General features: G+C 33.6%; 2 protein-coding genes across 2 annotated transcripts in view; one reads left to right on the forward strand and one right to left on the reverse strand.

Moving 5' to 3' along the window:
• Positions 1-16777, forward strand: part of TECRL (trans-2,3-enoyl-CoA reductase like) — a 97745-nt gene that overhangs the window by 59827 nt on the left and 21141 nt on the right. The window contains exons 4-7 of the mRNA XM_030313783.1: positions 140-243; positions 10156-10271; positions 14236-14341; positions 15647-15719. Coding sequence (XP_030169643.1) covers positions 140-243; positions 10156-10271; positions 14236-14341; positions 15647-15719 — 399 coding nt within the window. The remainder of the gene's footprint in view (positions 1-139; positions 244-10155; positions 10272-14235; positions 14342-15646; positions 15720-16777) is intronic.
• LOC115511683 (exosome complex component RRP43-like) lies at positions 1892-2760 on the reverse strand (the record flags this gene model as incomplete). The annotated part of the gene is given in 3 exon segments (XM_032593030.1): positions 1892-2118; positions 2121-2330; positions 2332-2760. Coding segments are annotated over 3 exon segments (780 nt in total), but the record flags the coding sequence as incomplete, so codon positions are not given.

Raw genomic sequence — 16777 nt, forward strand, 5'->3', positions numbered from 1 at the left:
ACTTTATATATTCATAATACATTGAAATTTCTATGTATAATTTATCCTTTGCTTTTACATGTTTCACATTAAAAAATGTGTTTTTTTAAATGACTATACCTTGAAATTGTATTAAATTACTATCTCCTTATTATTTAAGGTGGGCCCTTTTTGAAGGACTACATAACCATTCAAAGCATTGCAACTTCCTCCATTGTCACTCTCTATTTTACAGACCTAGGTCAACAGGTCAGTTGGACTACAGTAAGTATCAGTTTAAAATACAATATGCATGTCCCACATTTTGATAGGACAATTGTTATTAAATAAATTCATACTGAAACTAAATACTATACTGAATAGTATATTAAGTTTTCCATGCTTACTAGGATTAGTGGCCAAAATTTTACACAAGAATTAGAGCAATGGAAATACTCGATTGGAAAAACGAGGGCAACTTGTTTTTTTAAGTGTCAATCTACCCTAGGACTGATGGTCCTATTTCTGCTTCCTCTATGCTGTTAGTTAAATGGTGTTTCTTTGGCTCTTCCTTCTAGGAACCTGGGGATATGAAGACTTTTGATATTGGAAAGAGAGGAGATAGGATATTCAATAAAAAATGTTCTAAGGCAAGGGGAAGACATTTTGGAAAATCAGAATGAAGTAATGAGACATCTTTGAGTTAGGAGATTGTGGCATACTTTTGGTTCTCCTTGAAGGAGGAGCTTTCAAAGTGGTGGCAGCTGAATCCAATGGCATTATAAGAATGAAAACTACATTAAAAGACACGTAGGACGGGGCGCCTGGGTGGCGCAGTCGGTTAAGCGTCCGACTTCAGCCAGGTCACGATCTCGCGGTCCGGGAGTTCGAGCCCCGCGTCAGGCTCTGGGCTGATGGCTCAGAGCCTGGAGCCTGTTTCCGATTCTGTGTCTCCCTCTCTCTCTGCCCCTCCCCCGTTCATGCTCTGTCTCTCTCTGTCCCAAAAATAAATAAAAAACGTGGAAAAAACAAAACAAAACAAAAAAGACACGTAGGACTGGAGTGCCTGGTTGGCTCAGTTGAGCATACGACTTTGTTCGGCTCAGGTCATGATTTTACACTCGTGGGTTCCAGTCCCACATCAGGCTCTGTGCTGACAGCTCAGAGCCTCGAGCCTGCTTCAGATTCTGTGTCTCCCTCTCTCTCTGACCCTCCCCTCTCCACACACTCTGTCTCTGTCTCTCTCAAAAATAAAAAAAAAAAAAACATTAAAAAAATTAAAAAAATGTTTTTTAATTGTTTATTTTTTGAGAGACAGAGAGAGACAGAGTATGAGTGGGGGAAGGGCAGAGAGAAAGGAAGACAGAATCTGGAGCAGGCTCCAGGCTCTGAGTAAGCTGTCAGCACAGTGCCTGACTCTGGGCTCAAACTCGCAAACAGCGAGATCATGACCCCAGCCAAAGTCAGACACTTAGCCAACTGAGCCACCCAGGTGCCCCTAAAAAAACATTTTAAAGACATGTAGGACTAAGAAACAGAGAACATACTTTAGCACTAGTTCACAAGCACTGAACTATTGATGAGTAGTGGAATAGATAGATGGAATAGCTTCAGTAGTAAGAGGAAATACTAGGGGATATTTAGTGATAGAGGCAGTAAAAGAGTTAATTTGATAAATAATTTTGATACTGATATACAAAGAATAGTACAATCATTCTATTTTTCTATTCAATTATTTTATATTTTTTAGAATTTTAAAGGTTTTCTGATTACACTCTATTCCATATTTGTGATGTGACTGCATTTTTAATATTTTCTGTATTAAGATAGCTTTCCTTTTTACCATCAACAACAATCAACATTCAACATTATCATCGGCAGTGCTTTAAGTTTTCCCTTTAGAGTTAAACATTCTTTTTTTTTTCCAGAAGAATGTAGTTTGATATTTATTTAGTATAAAAGGTTTGTGCACAGTGTAACAAATACAGTTTTTACAAATCCGTTTTCAAAATGTGGTGGTTATTTGGGTTTCATAGTCTTAATTACTTCATCCATTAGCTTTTTTACCTCTTTGTGTCTGCTAACCACTTGGCTCATACAGTCTGGAAGTTTAGCTCCATTCAGCCCACTTCCACCTGGTTTGTGAAGACAACATAGTTTTTTCCTTCCTCATCCATTACTACTGTTAAGGTTCTAGTTGCCAGATGTTCCTTCTCTCCAGTAGGGTCAACTATGAGCAGAGTGTCATCAAATACAGCAAAAGAAGTTGCAACTGGATGAGTTCTAATATTCACATAACTTTTCTTCTTTAAATTAACTTCTGCTAAGGCAGTTTCTTCATTTATAGTAACTTCTGGTAGCTGTACACTTTTTTAAAGCTGCTAACAAAGCAAATGTACAGGCATCCAAGATGTTCCCATCATAGTCAAGGCAAATGATATCACAGTACAGCACCCAAGAAAGCTTTCCTGGAGAAATGCATAAGTCCTCTTTCTGAATTATCTGTGTTTCAATGACATCTGCAATGAACTGGCTAGCCACTTGGGCCTCTTGCCCAGGAGGTCCAGACCGTAATCTCGAGGAACACAGACATGGTAGATCCACATTAGGAACAACATATCCTTTATCAGGGGCATCCGTTGGTGGTGCTGCAAATTCTGCCTTAATTCCACAAATTAGTGTAGTATTTCCCAGCTTCACTAACGTGGAACCATCTGCAGTACTAATTGAACCAATGTTGACACTTGTGGTTCTGAATTCACCAAGTTCTCCTCCATCTGGACGGCAGTGCTCATTCAATTTTCAAAATTATTCCAAACACAGGACAATTTATTCATTATTATTAATCCTCAAATAGAGAAATTCAAGTTTGCATTTATTACTTACAATATTGTCACATCTTTTGCTTTTCTAACAATCTCTCCTTTAATATATATTATTCCTAAATTTAGATCATTATTTATATTTTAGTGTTATTGGTTAAATAGTTGCTTTAGTTTTCAAAGTTTGTTGATTCAGTTTTGAGTACTAATTTGTTGTACAAAAACACTGTTTAGAATATTCTGAATCCTTGTGAAGTATAATATTTATAAAGAACCTATTAATGCATGCATTATGTAAGCAAAGGGTTTAATACTTAAATGTGTTATCAACAGACCTTTACTAAAGGAGATTTTAGACAAGCAGATTCTGATCTTCAAAGGTTAAAATATTCATAGCCTTTGTCCACATTTATGATGAAAAGGGAATTCTGTCTACAGAAGTTGTGTCAAGCCGAGTGGCATTAATGGTGAGTTCATTAAAAATTCCAGCTGCATCATTTGGATAAGCACTGAGCGGAGAAAGTGCTAAGGTGGAATTCTAGGACAATTGTACTAGAAAATTATAGCTTATTTGAGAGGAAAGTCATTTAGGTGACAAAGAGAACTCTGGAAATAGGATGAATATTTTTAAATCAACCCTATGGTTCACATAATCTTTTGCTCCAAATGAGTCAGTCCTATTAAATGCTAAAAATATACACATTACATTGCAATCACACCCACTTTATATCAAGTAAATTATACAATAAAAGCAATATTTTACTGCACCTAACATTCTTATACATTTATAAAACATTAAAATGTGCTCCTATAATAAAGGCATTATCATAGGGTTGGGTTTTGTTTTTGTTTTTTTGGTTTTTTTTAGAAACAGTCTCTTTACAAGGTCAAAATTAAGATTTTAATAATATTTTTCATCAAGTAAGAGTGTGCTGTCACAGATTATTGAGAAAATATTTGACTCATTGAACTTATTGAAAGACTTAGGATAAAAGATTAATATAATAATCCTCATTATATAGATCCGATTAACTAAATATCAAATTCACTTGTCACCATTTTTATGTTCATTCGTGTCTGTGCCTATACTTCTGTGTAATTTATCTCTTGGGAAGATTCAAGTATCTAAAACCACAATCAGATACAGAATTGTTCCATTGCCACAAAGAACTCTCTCATATTATCCCTCTATGTTTACACACTCTTTTCCCTAACCTGGAGCAACTACTGACCTGTTTTTCATTTCTATATTTTTGTCATGTGTCAAATGCTATAAATAGAATTAAACAGGTTCTTTTGTTAGATTGATGTTTAATTTTCTCTAAGTATAGTGCCTTTGGGATCCATTCTATCTGTTGCATATATCAATACTCAGTTTTTTTATTTTGAGTAGTATTTGGTTGTATGAATGTAGTAGTTTGTTTATCTATTCACCCACTGATGGACATTTGTTTATCTATTCACCCACTGATGGACATTTCAATATTTTGCTCTTACAAATAAAGCTGTTATCTATCTTTGTGTAGGTATGTGTATAAACATAAGTTTTCATTTATTTAGCACACACTTTTGAGTTTCAAAATTATCTTTTATATTCTAGATAAAGTCCTTTGCTAAGTGTTTTGCAAATGTTTTCCGTTTTTAGTTTGTCTTTTCAGTCCCTTAATGAGATTTTCTTTTTCTTTGCAAAATGTTTTCAATTTTAATGCAGTTTAAGTTGTCAATGATTTAAAGATCTTGTCTTTGCTGTCATAGGAAAGAACCCTTTGTTTTGCCCTAGGTCTGGGAGCTTTCTTCTATGTTTTCTTCTAGTGGTATAATAGTTTAATGTTTTACATTTTAATCATAGTCTATTTTTATTATAAAGGATATTGAATTTTATCACCAAACTTAATATTTTCTTTCAATTTGCTTCATGTGTTCTACAATCCTTTTGTTTTGTTTTTATTTTCCTTGCTCCATTTGGAATTAATTGTCATACTTTATTGTCTATTAGCCTTGCTGTTATTTTGGTTTCTTTTTTTACTAACTCTACTGGTTACCCAAGAGATTATAATGTATATCTTTTTTTTATATAATGTGTACTTTTAGATATTGAACATTCATATACATTGTTGAATTTAGGTTTGCTGATGTGAAGATATTTCATAGATAATGAATGACTTTATGACATTTGAGCTCTTCCTGACTCATCTTCTATTGTTGTGATATATTTTAATTTTCTAGGTACTTTTAAGTAAAAATCCACAACTATAATTTTTTTTTTAATTTTTAATGTTTATTTATTTTTGTGAGACAGAGAGAAACAGAGTGAGAATGGGTGAGGAGCAGAGGGAGAGGGATACAGAATCGGAAGCAGGCTCCAGGTTCTTAGCTATCAGCATAGGGCCTAACAGGGGGCTTGAACTGCCAAACCATGAGTTCATGACTTTAGCCAAAGTTGGACACTTAACCAACTGAGCCACCCAGGCACACCCCCAACTACTATAATTTTATATGGCCAATACTTATTTAGATTTATCAGTTTCACTGTAATTTAGTTAGTACCTCTAATGCTGCTCTTATAACTTTGATCATTATCATTCTTCCTGAAGAATATCTTTAGTAATTTACTCTAGTTCTGTTATATTCATTCTAAATATATTCATTTAACATTTATTCTGGAAAATACTTTTTACGGGAAAAAATAATTCCATATTGGCAGTTATATTTGTCTTCATTTCACAAAATTTCATTATTTTGATATTTGACTCCCTTGTTTCTAAAAGTCCACTACAGTCTTCTGAAATTAATGTGCCTTTTCTCTGGCTCATATGAAATTTGTCTTTTGTTTGATTATCACTGTCAGAAAATGATACAGTTATGATTGTTTCTGTTTATCCCGCTTTGGGTTTAGAGTGTAACCTGAGTCTTCTGTTTTGTATAAATATTTCATTTGAAAATTATCATAATCTCTTTAACAGTTGGTTTTCCATTATTCTCTTGTATTCTCCTGGGACACACACCCATTTCCATATTTTTCTTCTCAGAGGTTTCAACTATCTGCTAAAATTCTCAACTTTGGTTTTTATTTCTTTGAACATACAAAGATCATTTTTTAAATGTATGTGTCTGATAATTCTGTTATGTGGGTATTCAGTTTATCTGTTTCAAATCTGCTGTTTCTTTGGATTTGATTACATGTCTTTTTTTTATTAAATTTTTTTTAACGTTTATTTATTTTTGAGACAGAGAGAGACAGAGCATGAACAGGGGAGGGGCAGAGAGAGAGGGAGACGCAGAATCGGAAGCAGGCTCCAGGCTCTGAGCCATCAGCCCAGAGCCCAACGCGGGGGTCGAACTCCCGGATCCTGAGATCATGACCTGAGCTGAAGTCAGACGCTTAACTGACTGAACCACCCAGGCGCCCCTGATTACATGTCTTTACTCCTGTTACACCCTTACATTTCTGACCTAGTGCAGAAAAATGTGTATGAAAAACTTCTAAAGATAACTTGAGGCATAGAATGATATTAACTTCTTTTCAAAGTGACTTATTTTCCTGCAGAAGAACTAATGACGTTATTTGGTCTAGGTCATCTTAATCCAATTGATGATTGAAATGATCTCAGGCTGAGCTCTAGCACCTATAAAGACAGATCTACTCCTGCTTCATCATTGTTCCTAGAGTGTAACTCTTCTAGGTCTCAACCCAAAACCTGGAGATTTTATAAGGCTATCTCTCTTTGAAAAATGCCAACCAACAATTTTTGTCCTTCCATTCTCCGGCACCCTCAAAAAATTTAGTCTTCTTTCCAGGGTGCTATCAGACTTCATATCCTAAGGGCTCCTGGATGGTTCAGTCAGTTAAGCGGCTGACTTCGGCTCAGGTCGTGATCTCATGGTTCATGGGTTCAAACCCCTCATAGGGCTCTGTGCTGCCAGCTCAGAGGCTGGAGCCTGCTTCAGATTCTCTGTCTCCCCCTCTCTGCCCCTCCCTCTCTCTCCCTCTCTCTCTCTCTCTCTCTCAAAAATAAACATTTAAAAACAAAACAAAACAAAAAGACATATCCTCACATCCTATATTCAATCACTATTCCAGAGTCCTGATTAAAATATCTTGGCTTTCTAATTCTTCAATGACTCAGTAGCTCTTTGAACACTGAAAAATATTTTGATCAATTTATCTTGCTGATCTCATTACAGTGTTTATTTGAATAACCTAGAATAAAACTCTCCATTACATATTATTCATATAATGGTTAAATTAAGAGAAAAACTTCTTTAAGTATTATATTAGCTTCAATACTTCTCATTCAGTAAAAAGTGATATTACTATTGGGAAATGCTCTCATAATTTTAATAGCTCTCCCATCATTAGAAGGTTAAGGTCAACACTACTTTATTTTGTCAGTAATTTTCAACAACTATGAAATGTGCAATTTATTTTGTTTTCAACTGGCAACTGAATTTTTTTTTTAAGTTTATTTATTTGTGAGACAGAGAGAGACAGAGCATGAACGGGGGAGGGTCAGAGAGAGGGAGACACAGAATCCGAAACAGGCTCCAGGCTCTGAGTGGTCAGCACAGAGCCCGACGCGGGCGTCGAACTTCCGGACGGCGAGATCATGACCTGAGCCGAAGTTGGCCGCTTAACCGACTGAGCCACCCAGGCGCCCCTCAACTGAAATTTTAAAAAAAGATATGAAGTCCACAGTATCCTAATAATAATAAGGCTAAAAAGTTTTTTTTTTCAAGAGAGAATGAAATGCATTAAGCATAATCTAAGCACAAAGATTCTAATCAATTTGCAACAATTGCAGCTGTGTGTTTCAATTTATATTTCTAAAACAGCTTATTGTCTTCCTCCTTTTTCAATTTAGACATATCCCAAGTTGAATATTCCACATAAGTTCCAAAAACAAATCTCAATTACCTAGCTTTCCTAGTATCATTGAATTTTACATTTTGAGCCATACATTAGTTCAATACAGTGAATGAACATTCTATAAAGCAAAAGCAAGAAAATGATATTGGAAACAAGTTGGAATTTAAAAGTAGTGTGTGTGTGTGTGTGTGTGTGTGTGTGCGTGCGTCTTCAAAGTAAAAAAAAAAAGATATCTGCTTATTTTGAATATATAATTTCCACTAAATTTTGGTTTATAGTGGACTTCCTAGTCTTTGTAAATTCATCTGATTTGCTCGGCCTTATAAGCAGCACATTTATTTGTTTCTTTGGCTTTGGTTTTGAATTTGTTCTTGTTTAGTAGGAGAAGAAAAAATCCTTTTTCAGAAGTGTGTCTAATTATTATTTTTCTCTATCTGGCTCTTTATTTATTCTGAAACTACTTTTTTATTACTTTCTAGGTTTAATAAAACACCTCTCTTCCTTTTTTTTTTCTACTTGCACCCAAATAGACTTTTTTTTTAAAATGCATTGTCCAAAAATTATTCTTATCATTCTCTAATGCTTTCAGGTCAGGGTACAGCCTTCATACTTTGGTACTATTTTAACCCCCATGTTTCAGGTGCACAATATTTGTGATAAAATATTGGGCATCCTAGAACATATTACTGTAAGCTAGCAGATTCTCCTGATTTATTTTTAGGGTATGATGGAGATAAAACTGTAGTTTAATTTCCTGATTCCAAGAAACTTCATATTTGTGATAGCATTTTTATTAACTTAATAAAGAGTGACATATGATCAAGGTTAACTATTGTTCATAACATTTTTCATTACTGATATATTACTGGAAGACTTGCTCAAAGTTGACCTGACTAGATCAGATGGCATTGAAATAAATATTTTGAATATTTTGTTTTAATAGAACAATTATTCTAATTATTCTGGAATATTAACCAGACTCTATTATCAGACATTCAAAAGTGGTAAACATTTTTTTCTTTACATTTGAATAATCAGGCATGTTGTATGCCATAAATTAATATAGTCCATCAGTAAAGGGTTTGCTTGATACTGAATTTGTCAGATGTTGCATGTTACCCTCATATAAAAGTCTTTTTTGGCTAATGAGATGATAAATACTGTTAAATGAAAAAAAATCTAAACAAACCTACATATATAAATATTTATACATATTTAAATATTTATATATATGTATATATAGTTCTATATATAATTATGAACATATACATATTATAAAGATGAAGTTACATAAAATTCTCACAAGAGATAACAACAATTTTTAATCAATGTGCACACCTGTATATTTGAGTAAAACATGTGCAGCTTTACATTTTCTTTCTTAGAAAATGATGAAAATTGGCAAAAACAAAGCAAAGCAGTAATGGCAGTTGAATTTATCATTGTCATGTTTGTATCCTTTCTCTTTGAACACTCAGAGGTAAATTATTTTCCTTTTTCTCTCTGAAATTCCAGAGTGACTTTAATCTTGTTTTAGCATCAAAACAAAACCAAATAATGGACAGTTACAAGATTTAGAAAACTATCAGAAAAATAGTCAGCTGGTGAAACTTCATGCAATCAAACAGCCTTGTTTCCACTTATCTTTCCAAATCTTATGATTATTTCTCTATAGATCAGATATCTCTCTCCACATATATGGTTGACTCTCAGTTTCAGAATTCAGAAGGCAATCCTTTTAACTACCTACTTAGACTCATTAGAATCAAGGTCTAAAATTTCCAAAAGAGAGAACTAAATTATTTCTATTTGAATCAGTGTCAAATCAATTGAATTCAAGATGACACAGCCATATGAAGATTAAAAAAAAAAAAAAAAGATACTGTAGCCAATTCCATTCAGCGACAGAGACAGTTTACATAGAAGATGGAATATATTTGGAACTGAGGAGACACAAAGAAATAGGTTTATAATGGTTTGATTAGCTAAATAAAAACTCCTTTGTGAAGAAATCATTACATTAAATTCAACATTTTTATTTTATTATTATTTTTTTTAATGTTTATTTATTTTTGAGAGAAAGAGAGAGAGAGACAGAGTGTGAGCAGGAGAGGGGCAGAGAGAGAGGGAGACATAGAATCTGAAGTGGGCTCCAGGCTCTGAGCTGTCAGAACAGATCCCGACGCGGGGCTCAAACCCACGAGCTGTGAGATCATGACCTGAGCCAAAGTCGGACACTCAACCGACTGAGCCACCCAGGTGCCCCAATATTTTTATTTTAAATTCACCATTGATAATTGTTCTTTCCTTAAGTCTTGACTAGTTCTTCCAAGGAAGACTTCTTGTTAATTTTGTTAGCACACAGTCTAATACATTTTAAATAATAGATAATGCTACCTATCCAATTTACCAGTTCATTCAGTAGGCTGCCGGTGGACATGCTTATTATGTTTACATGGAAATCTTAATAACATTCTATTATTTTTTATTTATATCACCTTCTTTCAGGTATTTTTGGCTGAATACACAGGACCTTTGCTGATATATCTCCTCTTTTATTTGAGGATCCCATACATATATGACATGAAAGAGAGCTCTAGAAGATTGCGCCACCCAGTGGTACAGTAAGTAATACGTATCATATCTATAGGTTAGGAGGAGATAAAACTAGCACACAGATATTAAGGTTGTTTATAAGCTCAAAGAGGATGACAGTTATAGAAATATATTTTAAGTAACTTTAAATAATGTATACTCACCAACTTGCAAATTTATATACAAAGAACTATTAAATATACCTTAAAGTGGAGGTAATATAAGTTCATAATGATCATAGTAGGAGAAATCTGGAAATTTAAAAATATCACAAAAAGGTTAAGATTATAAAGTGGAGAGGTCATATATAGGGCTGAAGATGTAATAGTAAATAAAATATAATAAAATACATACTTCTCTAAAAATATGGGCAAAATTTGTAGGAAAGAAACAATGACACTTAAAGGAAAAAAATAAGTTTACTTTTTTTTTAATATTCGTTTATTATTTTGAGAGAAAGACAGAACCCGAGTGGGGGAGGGGCAGACAGAGGCAGAGACACAATCTGAAGCAGGCTCCAGGCCATGAGCTGTCAGCACAGAGCCCAACACGGGGGCTCAAACCCACGGACTGTGAGATCATGACCTGAGCCAAGTCGGACACTTAACTAAGCCACCCAGGCACTCCCCCCAAAAAAGTTTTATAAGTTAACTTTAGTTGGTCAAAATCCAAAATTAAATTTTACTTTAAAGTGAAAAGTAAAAATAAGGTACACAAAGGATGAGGGCAGTTATCAAAGCAGAATATATAACATACTGTGAAAATAATCTTTGTCTCTCTGTCTATCTCTGTCTGTCTCTGTATTTCTCTCAGCTTACTACCAAATTAAAGAGAAAGAATAATTATTCAAGATGCTAAACTGAGATGTAGTGTTAGCAATTTGTTAAGAAAAGAAAAAAAAGAACCTGATTTAATGACTAAACTCTAAGTGAAAAGAGGAACAAAATTTAAGGAAAGCCTAAATTCAGGGGAGCCTGGGTGGCTCGGTCATTTGAGCATCTGACTCGTAATTTCGGTTCAGGTCATGATCTCACAGTTTGTGAGATTGAGCACCACCTGGGGCTCTGCTCTGACAGCGTGAAGCCTGCTTGGGATCCTTTCTCTCCCTCTCTCTGTTCTTGCCCAACTCACACATGCTCTCCCTTTCTCTCTCTCTCCCTTCCTCTCTCTCTGTCTCAAAATAAATCAACTTAAAAAAAAATAAGCAAAATTGAGGTCATAGGAATACTAGAAGATAGAGAGTGATTTCACTTCTGACTTTCTCATCTCAAATCAAGCTTTCCCTTACCCTTCATTTCTGTGCCACAGCCACACTGGTCTTTCTTGTCCTGATACCTACCATGTTCCCTTTCTCACAAGGACATTTACACATGCTATCCTTCTTCTCCCATCCCAATTACTTATTTCTTCTTTCTTATTTAAACTTCAAAAAAAGTTCAGTATTTCTTACTCTGGGTGGCCATTCCTATTCTTTGTATGACAAGCATGCTACTGAAATGTTCTTCCTTTATGCAATTTATTACTTTAAAATTATATGTTCACATAATCACTTGTTTGTATCTTTCCCTCTACAAAGTTCTATGATGGGTCTACTTTCATGTTCAGTTTAGCTTCACTGTTTAACATGACCTGGTTTACAAGAAGTACTCAGTAAAAGTGTTTTGAATGATTAGAAGGATGAACCAATTACAAACATATTTATTTTACATTGGGCACTTTTAGATTATAAAAGAGAAGAACCTAACTTGGATGGGAGTTCTGAGCTGGCTTTTCTAAGAAAGTGGCATATCAACCATTTTCTTTGTTTTCTGGAAGGATGAGTCAGATTTTAACTAGCAAATCTTCATGTGGAAATTATTTGTGGTACAAAGAAATTTGGTGATTTGTAGGAGCAGAAAAATAAGTGAACTAATTTAACCATGGCTTGAACTAAAATTTCTTATTTAGTGATCTGCTACATAGCTGGGCATAACCTCACTTTATGCTTTCTTATAAAATGGAAAATTTTCTCACTCAAGGATTTATAGAAATACTCCTAACAAAGAACCAACAAGGTAGGAAAGATACTGATTCCCTCATCAATCCTTTAAGCTCACAAGACATCTTCCTAAATTAGAACTTTACTTTTATTTTTCTTACTGTCTAGAAAGCTCTGCCCCCAGATATCCACACTTGTTTTCTCACTTCTCACAGAATTCGTCTGTTATTCATAGATATACGCACATAGAACATGCCCCTCTCCTGATAGATGCAAACTTATATTTTTATGAATTAATGAATAATAATAAATTCCCTGGGATTTAGCCAGGTTGATTTGTGTTTGTTTTCCCTAAAGTCACTGATATCATTAACCAGAAATCATTAATTCATTTTGTTAAAATAAACTCCCGGGGGAGACTCAATGTTTGATTTTACATAGAGTAAATGACATGATCTTTATGTTCAAACTTTATTGGCTTAAGTATGCAATTCTTGATCCATATTGATTATCTTGAATAGAAGTCAGTTTTTGAAATTTATGATTTTAACAAATGCAGTACAGATTTTAATGGAAATATATTTTAAGCATAAGCAAGAATATATATTTCTGTAAATCACATCTGACATTTACTTTTAAAATAATAGTTTTATAAATGGCAAGAGAGATGTTAACTTAGAACAACAGCAACAAATACTCAAAGAGATAAACAAGACATTACAATTTGTTAGGTAGGCAAAAACCAAACATAAAACCAACTAAACAAAACAAAAAAGCTGGGGCGCCTGGATGGCGCAGTCGGTTAAGCGGCCGACTTCAGCCAGGTCACGATCTCGCGGTCTGTGAGTTCGAGCCCCGCGTCAGGCTCTGGGCTGATGGCTCAGAGCCTGGAGCCTGTTTCCGATTCTGTGTCTCCCTCTCTCTCTGCCCCTCCCCCGTTCATGCTCTGTCTCTCTCTGTCCCAAAAATAAATAAACGTTGAACAAAAAAAATTTAAAAAAAAAAAAAAAAAAAAAAAAAAAAGCTGTCCTGACTCCATAAAAAATGAAGTTCAAACTTTTTCAATGTGTGGTTCTTGTTGAAGGAAAACCAAACAATGAAAAAGTTATTCTGAATATTATAAAATGTCAAATGAAGTCTAAGTAGGTTTTGGATATTTTTAAAACTTGTACATTTTCCCCTCTGACACCCATTAGTTTGTTCTCTGCATTTACAGGTCTGATTCTGCTTTTTGTGTGTTTGTTTATTCATTTGTTTTGTTGTGTTTTTGTTTTCATTTATTTTTTTTTTAAGATTCCACAGAGTGAAATCATGTGGTATTTGTTTTTCCCAATCTGACTTATTTCACTTAGCATAATAGCGTAGGTCTATCCATGTAGTAGCAAGTGGCAGAGGGGAAGGGGAGAAAGCGGGGGGGGGGAGGGCAAAATGGGTTAAGTAGAGAGGGAGACACAGGCTTCCAGTTACAGAATAAACATGTCACAGGAGTAATAGGCACAGTATAAAGAATATAGTCAATGATATTGTAATAGCATTGTATGATGATAGATGACAGCTATATTTGTGGTGAGCATAGCATAATGCATAAACTTGTTAAATCACCATGTTGTACACCCGAAATTAATATAACATTGTATGTCAACCATACTAAAACAAAACAAAAGTGTACATTTTCTGCTTCATTTTTGAGGTATTTTGATATAAGTCCATCTATAGTTTTATGTATTCTTGGGGTAGGTGTGAGCATATAGCTTACGACTGGTATTATAAAATATTTTGAGTGTCATCAGAAGTAAACTTATAGAGAGTGTTGTAATAGTACTTTTATTGTGAAATAAATTTAGAAATTTTCTAGCATAACAATATTGAAATAAACATTAATGTTTGATTAGTAGAAACATTTCCTAATAAATATTGTAGCAAACTAAATAAAAATAAATAATAAAACGTCTTATACAGAAGGCAAGCCAGACCTTGGAAGTGAATTTAATGTTCATTTTTTATCTTCTTTCTAGTGTGGCTTGCTTCTGTCATTGTATACACTATATCCGCTATCTTTTGGAAACCTTATTTGTCCATAAAGTTTCTGCAGGACATACACCTTTGAAAAATTTGATAAAGGTGGGATTGATATGTTTTGTCATTTTAATTACTATTGAGAAATTTTGTGTATTGGGTCATCCGTAAAATAATGCAATCATCTTTATTTCCCTTATGCTTAGATTCTTCCGTTCAACTGTATCAGCACATCATAAACCTCTGCTCCTGAAATGCCACTTCCTCCATGACCTTTTTCACTGGAGCTGCCCTCAACCAATGACCCTACATAAAAGATTTGCCATGTCCTTTATGTTACAGGCCACATATGCTCAGGCACATTTGATTTTGGAAGTACTTAGCATTGAATTCAGACTCTTTAAGTGCCACTTGAAGAGGAGGGATGCCATATATGAACCTTTGTGTAAATATAGGTCTGTGTGACCTATATTTGAAATGATGAAACTACATTCTGTATTGATGACAGTTGTCAGTGTGATGACAGTGTCTTTGCTCTTCCAAAAATGGTGAATGCAGGAGTTAATAACCATCCCATCAAAGAGCTGTCAAGAAAATGGGAAGTTTTATGAAATATTAAAGTGGAAATGTACATGATATAACATACTGCAATTCAATTTTCCAGTACTAATTCCAATTTAATATTGACTTTCAATAGGAAGTATTTCCTTATTGAAGATTTCCTGGGTTTTTTTTTTTGGCGAATACCTGTTTTGTAAAAATTTCAACAAGCTATTCTATTGTTGTCATTGTATTAAAACAATAAACCCTAAAACTCTTAGAAACCTCAAAACTCATTTAGACTAGCTGCTTCTATTCTGCAGAAGACATTAAGATTTATCATATCAGTACAAGATCAGTATTATAGCCTAGGACTTTTAAAACTAGGACATTTCCCTTTATATTCTATCAAGACAGGTTTTACTAATGATTAAACAACTCATTATTTTATTCATTTACTGATGGAAAATGAATATTAATGTATTTTATGTAATACATTATTATTTTATGCTTTCATTCATATATATTACTTGATATGACAAAACCACTCTTGAAAGATATTTTTAAAATATATTGTTACATTTGTCTTATATCCTAAATTCCCATTTATATTAATAAGGATTGAGCAAAGTAATGCATTTCCTTAGTGGTATCAAATAGTTACTTGTAAAATGCTACTTCATTGGGTGTGGAAGTGTTTCATTTATCTGGCTTAGAACATTTATACCATTTTTCATATTAAAAAAAGCTGCAGTTTGGCATATAAATATATGGGATGATTTCAAATGAAATGATAGATTTTATATATATATATATATATATATATATATATATATATATACCCTAACTTTTATTATGTTTTATTTTCAGGGCTGTGCCTTTTATTGGGGATTTACTTCTTGGATTGCCTACTATATTAATCACCCACAGTATACACCACCATGTATGTATGATTTCTTTCTAATTAAATCCATACTAAATTGCCAACATCAAGACTCTCTTCTAAACTACACAGAAGCTATGAAACATGGTACACTTAAAAAATAAGCAAATAATGAAAAAAATGTCAATTTTAAGTTGCTTCTGTATAATGCTCCATTAAATTTTTATGTATACTTAAAGACCATTTTGACATTGGTTTATTTTCTTTCCATAGGAACTCTAACAAATATATGAGTTGGTTGTAAATCTCCAAAGTGACAGATAGTAAAAATGAAAGGGTGAAGATTAAAAAGAAAAATTCTGTATCATCACACAATCACATGAAATCAACTATCAGGATTTAAAAAATAAACAATTAATATAAATATGTAGTTAAAATATTAAATATAATTCAGTAAGAAGCAATTTGTTTCTTTAACATACTATTTTCTATTTATAACTTTATAAAATATCCTGGCCATTGACTCAGCTGAAGCAATTTGGTGGAAAGCACAATGGACCAAACCTAAATTCTCAGTTCCTAAAACTGGAGGGAAATAGCTGTACCGAACAAAGAATTCCATTTCTTTTATTTACTCTGGACTTTTCTCTCCTCAGCTTTTACTGCAGCTCACAAGGCACACACGGGGTTCTAGTGAGAAAGGGCTGAGGTTTCAAATTTAATTGATAATTATTTTTTGTGATCTATTTCTGGTGTTGTTAAAGTTTGAAATAAATAGAAATGAATAGAGTATTCAAGCTTCATTTTAGATTTTACAAAATCAGTTAAACTGTCTTAATATATACTTGAAGTACCAACACAGAGTCTTTGTTAAGATCAAGAAATCTAGTCGAGCTTGCTAAGAGTATATCATTGCAATGTTCAAAACTTTAATTCTTCTAAATACTAGCGACTATGAATATTGAAGAAAGAAATTTCCTAACATCTTATAACTCTGATACTTAAAGGTATGTTATCAGAATATTTACCTACTAACTTTAGAACATTAACAGATAGATACTTTTGCTCCATAGTATATTTAAGAAGAGGAGACTCTGAAAAATGTTACATTCACATAT

This window comes from Lynx canadensis, chromosome B1 (genome assembly GCF_007474595.2).
Source record: "Lynx canadensis isolate LIC74 chromosome B1, mLynCan4.pri.v2, whole genome shotgun sequence".
Taxonomy (NCBI): domain Eukaryota; kingdom Metazoa; phylum Chordata; class Mammalia; order Carnivora; family Felidae; genus Lynx; species Lynx canadensis.